This window comes from Lolium rigidum, chromosome 4 (genome assembly GCF_022539505.1).
Source record: "Lolium rigidum isolate FL_2022 chromosome 4, APGP_CSIRO_Lrig_0.1, whole genome shotgun sequence".
Taxonomy (NCBI): domain Eukaryota; kingdom Viridiplantae; phylum Streptophyta; class Magnoliopsida; order Poales; family Poaceae; genus Lolium; species Lolium rigidum.
The window spans coordinates 17,370,742-17,378,841 of NC_061511.1; the positions used below are offsets into that span (position 1 = coordinate 17,370,742).

Consider the following 8,100-nt stretch of genomic DNA (forward strand, 5'->3'; position numbering starts at 1 on the left):
TACCAGTAGATGAAGTCAATTTTAGATCAGTCCCACGTGCGTGGCCCAGACATCTTCTCTCCGCACAACCTCATGTTAGCGATCAACTATCTTGCGGACAACAAGGCCGATGGCATGGACTTTGCTACCATGATTGGCCAAAGAGGACGGCATGTCTTAGGACATGGATACGCGAGCACCACTGTTAGTGTTGCTAGTGCTTTGTTGTTTTGTCCCATCTAATATCCGTTCCACTAGCTAGGAACACATGAAAACTCCATGCCTAGACTATAATATTTTGGGAGGTGGTATATATACTAACCCCTCCGATGATGAACTAGTGACACATCACGAGCTGTAGTTTTTGGGATTAGCTCGTGGAGCATCAGTAATTATGGTAGCTTCTATTAGGCAGACCCTCTATGATGAACTGCTTATGTTCTAGTTATTTCATCTGCATTGTCTGATATGTGCTGGGTAAGCTCACCTCTCCAAGAAAGAGGTTGCCATATAAGTAGGTAATGTTGCAACCAAACAATACGAACTAGCATTAGACTTCCATAGAGTGGCGTATTGCAGTCAACCAAACACTGCATCTACCGTTCCCTCCCTGTGCATAAAAGTGTCTTGGGCAACCAAATGAAATGGATAAATTGATTTTTAGCCCGTTCCACTAGATCAAGGCCTCCCGGCGCCTGACCCAGCAAGTCTAAAAAGGGTTGCCACCTACCAATCGCGCCTTATACACCAAAAGGAGCTGCATACTACTTCTGACGTGATGCCATTCTAGAAGAATTTTTTTGATGCGCATGTAATAAGCTTGAGATTGTTATTTTATAGCTTCACATGGAGTAAGAATTGCTGTCAACTCCGGCACGGGCGACCTGCTCAGTTGCCATTCGCTCGGGTATTACCGCTGCAATACTTAGCCTCACCATTAAATCCAAACACATCGTTTTTACACCACACACAACTACACAAGTGTCCTGAAAACAAGTTAAAAGAGCCCCCAAAACAAGCCGTTAATTAGTTCCATATCGATCGAGAGTATCGAGCTCGTCAAAGGAAAAGGAATAAGCTAGCTAGTGTCGCAGTTCTGAAACAAGAAGCGATGCACGCGAGACAGCGACGCTTGTCTATATAGGCCACCTGAATCAATCGCCAAAAGCACCCACGAGCAAGTCTAGCGCATGCAAGCCTAGTCAGCAGGACTGCAGGAGCTTAGCTAATTAGGCCTAGCAATGGCGCACGCTAAGATCGCAGCTCTAGCCGTGCTCGTGGTGATCCTGCTGCATGGGTCGACGCGTGCACTCGCGATTGACCAAATGCCGGCGACGATGACCTTGAATGGGTTCGAGCGCGGCGAGGGTGAGCCAGCAGAGTGCGACGGCCAGTACCACAACAACAACGAGATGCTGGCGGCGCTATCAACTAGGTGGTACGCAGGCGGGATTCGGTGCCAGAAGATGATCAGCATCACGAACAGCCAAAACGGGCGCACCGTGCAGGCACGTGTGGTGGACGAGTGCGACAGCAATCACGGCTGCAAGGACAACATTGTAGACACATCTGTCGCTGTGTGGAACGCACTTGGGCTCGACACCAACATCGGTGAGGTGCGCGTCACATGGTCTGACTCCTGAAACCATGCATCTACCGGTGAATAATAGGCCCGTGCATGCGCGGGCTGGAAAGGGACTCGCAAATCACAACGTGTCTTTTTTTATGTTCTATGTACGTCCTTATCCTCTCAGCCAATGATGGAGTACGCAATAAGCGAGATCTTTCACCAAAGAACTGTGATCGTATACATGCATTAATATATGAGATTAATCAATTTATCAGAAAGCTTAGTTGAAAGGGTCGTCTCGTTGATTTTCCTTTTTGTTCTTATAAAGCATCACACCGACCATGTATGCTTAGCTTGACTACGTAGTATCAATAGAGAAGGCTAGAATGATATGATTATCTGTGAGCAGTTATGTTCTTTATTTTGCAAGATCCAGGTGAGTAATAATGTTCTTAAACAGCGAGAAATGCCTAACGGCACATCCAAACACTTAGGTACGTACTCCATGTAGTTTCGATACGCACTAGTAGTGACGAGTGGCTTCCAACTAAAAACCCACAGAAAACTTAAGTTAACTAAAGCGTGCAGAAAATCGTGACCTCTTGATGGATGTGTCTACACACTAGTGGAAAACAGGACTTCCGTGGAACCCTTTTGTCGCGGGTCCGTCTGGAGCCGCGACAAATGGCATGGCCACGTAGCCCCAAAACCCTTTGTGTCGCCCGGGGCCTTTTGTCGCGCCCTTTTGTCGCGGGCCGTATCACAAGCCGCGATAAAAGGGACATGAGGTTTGGCGCCGCCTGCTGGCACCCTTTTTGTCGCGGGTCGTGGTACAACCCGCGACAAAAGGGCCATGCCTATATATACAGCTAGCCAGCCCCCCCCCCCCCACCTCCCTACATTTTTTTCCTTGGTGGTGAAAGGTGGGAGTTATGCTACCTCTTTTTTCTTCATGTGCACAAGAGGTGTTTGATGAAATGCTTGTGAGGGATGTCACTTGATTTTATTTGATAAGATTTCTTCTCATTTTGATCCTAAAAGGTTAGCAACTATTTTCTCGTATACATAATTCGTAAAATAGCAATTTTAGCAAGGTGATTGCATCTGATACATAATTGTACTTATGATGCAGATGAATCATCCATGGATGTACGGTAACCGATGTGCTCCCGCTTTCAGAGAGGACGTGAATTCTTTTCTGCTTGTGGCCGAGGCCAACAAGTCGAAGCAAGATTTTATGTGGTGTCCATGTCTGAAATGTAAGAACGAGAAGGATTACTCTTGCTCAAGAGACATTAAGAGCCACCTGCTTCGGTTTGGATTCATGTCCAGCTATAATGTTTGGACCAAGCACGGAGAAGAAGGGGTTATGATGGAAGACGGCGATGAAGAAGAAGATAACGATGACCAGTGCCGATCTATGTTCTCTGAATGCGATGAAACCACAATGGAAGACAATGAAGAAGAAGGAGGTGAAGAACATGCAACGGATGATCCTGTTGATGATGATCTTCGTCGGGCCATTTCTGATGCAAGAAGAGACTGTGGCACGGATAAGGAGAGGTTGCAGTTCGACAAGATGTTAGAGGACCACCACAAATTGTTGTACCCAGGTTGTGAAGATGGGCGAGAGAAAGTTGGGTAGCATATTGGAATTGCTGAAATGGAAGGCAGAGGTCGGTGTGGTGACTCGGGATTTGAAAAATTGATGATAATATAAAAGAAGCTGTTTCCAAGAAATAACGAATTGCCCGTCAGTACATATGAAGCAAAGAAGCTTGTCTGCCCTCTAGGATTAGATGTGCAGAAGATACATGCATGCATTAATGACTGTATCCTCTATCGCGGTGAGAAGTACGAGAATTTGAATAAATGCCCGATATGCGGTGCATTGCGGTATAAGATCAGAAGAGATGACCCTGGTGATGTTGATGGCGAGCCACCCGGGAAGAGGGTTCTGCGAAGGTGATGTGGTATGCTCCCATAAAACCACGGTTGAAACGTTTGTTCGAAACAAAGAGCATGCCAAGTTGTTGCGATGGCACATGGAAGAACGTAAGAAAGACGCGATGTTGAGGCACCCCGCTGATGGTCGGCAGTGGAGAAACATCGGGAGAGAGTTTCCGGATTTTGCAGGTGAGGCAAGGAACTTATGGTTTGGTCTAAGTACAGATGGCATGAATCTTTTTGGGGAGCAGAGCTGCAGTCACAGCATCTGGCTCGTGAAGAACAGTGAATGCAAAAGTAATAATATTATCAATATTGGGTTTATTGACCCAGATAAAGTACATGTTGAAACGTAAAGCATAAAGGCGAAGAAACGGGGGAAAACCTACTAAGGTTTTTGGGGGAGCAAAGTTTATGTGATTCAATACTGTTTCCTTACAACTACGAGTGAGAGTCTTAATGATCTTTTATGCACATTCAATTTTTCTTACTCGATGTTAAGTGTAATTCCTGACGTATATACATAAACATGTGCAGCTTCCACTGGATTCTACTAGACATTCAAGTTGATAAGGGAATAGTTGAAGTAAGGGATCCAATGAGTAGAGGCCTGCACGGGTTCCGCGACCTGCAGAAGTTGCTCCAAGTGTAATTTCCTTCATCGTCGCGCTATATCTTTCGTGAGATATCAATTAATTATTCACTCATTCAATCATTCTTTTGCCTGGCAGGGCTTGGATAGCTTTCAGGAAACATACTGAGGGTACCTAGGCAGAGAGGCTAACATTTACTCTTGTACCGTGCACCCAGCAGCCACAAGGGACGAGTCTATGTGGATACTACGTTTGCGAGTCCATTCGCATGTTAACCACTGAGAAGCAGAACAATAATAAATTCAACGTAAGCAATAACATTCACAACTTTATTTATTATCGTCAATATTTCGTTATCAACATTGATATAGTCATACTCATCTCATTTTCCTATATAGGTCGACTTCATGCGGGACACACTCCAACCAAAGAAACACCTACTAGGAATTGCGGAGGAAGTGGCAGGACTTTTGCTTAGAGAAGTAATAGACAACAATGGCTTGTTTAGTCCAAATAGGCGCTCTCCCTCTCCCTCCAAATAGACGGTGTTTAGTCCCGGTAGTCGTGAGCTCCATGTATATATGTAAGGGGAATCTACGAATATGTAAGGGGAATCGACTTTTGTTTCCAATATTTGGTTGATCGATCTATATATAATGAATGAACGTGTACAACTTCTAGTAGCGTATAAATATATGCAATTTTTATTTTCGAATGAAAAAATGAAATAAAAGGGGGCGGTGGCAGGGGGGCTGCACCCCTCAAACCCTAAAGCACCAGCGTTGTGCGTGCGCCATGTAGAGGACCGTTTGTCGAGGGTGGTAATACAGCCCGCGACAAAAGGGGTTGTTCCTTGCACGCCCCGCGCCTGCCACGTGGTCGACTATATGTCGCTGGTGGTAAACGACCCGCGACAAAAGGGTGGACCTTTTATCGCGTCTTCGTTGCCGCGGATGGCCGCCCGCGACAAATGGACCTTACCACCCGCGACATTAGGCCTGTTCTCCACTAGTGACACAGGGAGAGATACTTTTTCTAACATGATTCGCAACATAATATCCGGATTGGACCACCATCAACATAGGCACATACATTATCTCTTGGAGGATCTTTCGGTGTGTGCTGTTTCTTTTTGGCTTTTATACCTTTGAATTCGAAATGCTGTGTACATCCTAATTATGCAGAGGCCGAGTGTAATACTTAATTTTTTTAGTAATAAAAACATCCTTTGTCGAAAAAAGTCAAACTGAAGCAACAAAAAAAAAACCCGTCTTGGTTCTTACTTTGAGCCTTAGATGATGTAAAAACTAAATCCAATCCCCGGAGAATATACCTCTCCTGTCATCATAGGAGTATATCCCATCTTATAATTTTGTCTTTCAGGGGAGCACTTCGAATTTCATTTAATACTCGATTTTTTTTATGAAATTGGGAAAAAAGGGGATGAGCCCAGTTTGAAAAAAAATTGTTTTATTGGAACGTGGCAAAAGCTTTGCCATTTATATTGGAAAACAGTTTTTATATGCTAATTTATGATGATCAATTAACGTTCGAATTGTCTTAAGCGTACACTGCTGATTACTATTTCATATATGCTTCCGTCGACTTCATCGATCAGAATTCGGCAGCTGTGAAAATTCCAGGTTTGGTTTATACGAAGGATTCATTAACTGAGCTAGGTCGTGATCAGTCAAGGTTTCCCACTATACGTCACGTTGATTGGAGATTTGGAACTTCACATATAGCCAAAATACACGGTCAAATTTGATTACTATGTACTTAATTAACTAAATTTCGAGGTTGGCGTCTAAATATATTCAGCTCCAAACGAACGACGCCTGCCTGATCAGTCATAGTGGGAACAATCAACAATGCACAACGCAACATATTAGCAGAAAACAAATCAAACTGAGACTGGCAACGAGAAACACACATTACATAAGAGTGACACTTTTACAAGATGATAAATTCGCACTATCATCCATACTACTCCCTCTGACCGTGTTTAATCAACGCGATGTATGTACGTAGGTAGGTTATTCCCTATGCACATCGAGGTAGTAGTTGTAGTTTATTTATTCTGCTGCTCGACCAAATACCTTATACCCATCGAGATTAGCAACGACACTGACACTTGACTTGCGAACGCTACATCCCAATGGAATCCACCGCTCGCCGTGGGTTTCATGCGTCGGACCAGGTGACGGGGACCTCGCCGATGTTGCTGTCGAGACCGAGCGCATCCCACACGGCCTGAGAAGTGTCCACAATATTGTCCTTGCAGCCGTGGTTGGAGTCGCACTCATCCACCACTCGGGCCACCACGGTGCGCCCGTTTTGCTTGCTCGTGATGCGGATCGGCTTGTGGCACCGCCGCCCGCCGGCGTACCACCGCGTCGATAGTGCCACAATCAAGGTCTTATCGCTGTGGTACTTGCCGTCGCACTCTGATGGCCCTCCGCCGTCCTCTCCTTTCTGGAACCCGTTCACCGTCATGATGCCAGGGGTGCCACCGACGCCACCGCCCGGCGACGGGCAGTGTCCCGGCTTCTTGTGCTTGTGCAGCGTACCCAGCATGGATCCGTCGTCCTCGCCGCTGCACGGGTCCGGCTTGCCATGGTGCCGGGCCACGGCGCACGTTGACACCTCCAGGAGGATCACGAGCATGGCAACGACTGCGAGGAGCTTGGCGTTCGCCATGTTGCTAAGCTTTGCACTTGGGTGTTAGCGAAAATCATGTAACGGTACAAAACCGGCAGTATCATCTCCTTCCTTCTCTATGTAATCCCGTAGTCAATAGGGCCTAGTAATTGCTGATTGTAATCAACCCAATTAAGCCCATTAAAGCGCTGATTGGTGTTGCCTTGTAATGCCACGCCAAGGGGCTCTTCCTGGCTATTATAAACACGTACACGCCACCGAGAGAAAGGTGAGCGATTCCACCAAATTGATATGGTATCAGAGCCATTCTCTTCTACCTTTGTCTAGCAAAACCAAAACATGTCGTCCCCAGCCATCGTCACCATCAACCACCAAGTCTCCGAGAAACTCACTCGCGAGAACTACCTCCTATGGCGCGCCCAGGTCCTCCCAAAGATCAGGGGCGCTCAGCTCTTCGGGTACCTTGATGGTACCATGGCGGCGCCTGCAGAAACCCTCACCGCCAAGGACGCGGAGGGCAAGGACAAGGACGTGATGAACCCAGCCTACGTCGCGTGGGAGGCGCAAGATCAGGAGGTGCTCTCGTACCTCCTCAACTCCTTGACCAAGGAGGTCCTCATCCAAGTGGCGGTGCTCACGAACGCCAAGGCAGTCTGGGACGCCCTCAAGAACATGTTCTCCTCAACCTCACGCTCCCGCATCAACAACCTCCGCATCGCCCTCGCCAATGCAAGAAAGGAGAACAAGACGGTGCCAGCCTTCTTCGCCGAGATGAAGTCCTATGCGGAGGAACTCGCCACGGCTGGTAAGCCACTCGCCGAGGATGAACTAATCTCATACATACTAGCAGGGCTCGATGAGACCTACAACCCGCTCGTGTCGGCACTTGATGCATGCAAGGAGCCTATCACGCTCGATGACCTGTTCGCGCAAATGTCGAATTTCGACCAACGCGCCGAGCTCCTCGGCGGATCAAGCATGGACGGCAGCGGAGGCTTCAAATCCTCCGCCAACTACTCCGCCAACTTCTCTGCGCCACATGGGCGTGGGCGCGGACGTGGAGGTAGTCCGCGTGGTCGTGGCAATGGAGGCCGCGGCCAAGGTCGTGGAGGCCGACCCCCCTTCAATAATAACAACAGGGGGGCCATCGCTACAACAACAACAACAACGGCGGCGGACAAGGATCCGCCAACGCCAAGGTCACATGCCAAATATGTGGCAAACCCGGGCACAACGCACGGGACTGCTGGAACCGCTACCGCGAGGATGATCAAGAGGAGCACTCCGCCAATGCCGCCTCCTACGGAGTCGACACAAATTGGTACATGGACAGCGGAGCCACGGACCACA

At 47.6% G+C, this 8,100-nt stretch overlaps 1 protein-coding gene and 1 non-coding gene across 2 annotated transcripts; one reads left to right on the plus strand and one right to left on the minus strand.

The window, feature by feature from the left end:
- Nucleotides 1-6,273: 6,273 nt before the first annotated feature.
- Nucleotides 6,274-6,789, minus strand: LOC124646724 (putative ripening-related protein 6). The gene has a single exon (XM_047186801.1). The coding sequence runs from the start codon at nt 6,787-6,789 to the stop codon at nt 6,274-6,276; it is 516 nt and encodes a 171-aa protein (XP_047042757.1).
- Nucleotides 6,790-7,560: 771 nt separating this feature from the next.
- On the plus strand, nt 7,561-7,699 carry LOC124650736. The gene has a single exon (XR_006987159.1). It is a non-coding gene; the product is annotated as a small nucleolar RNA Z247 (small nucleolar RNA).
- The last annotated feature ends 401 nt before the right edge of the window (nt 7,700-8,100 follow it).

Coding starts and splice junctions, on each gene's coding strand:
- LOC124646724 (XM_047186801.1), bottom strand. CDS start 6,789: ATGGCGAACGCCAAGCTCCTCGCAGTCGTTGCCATGCTCGTGATCCTC.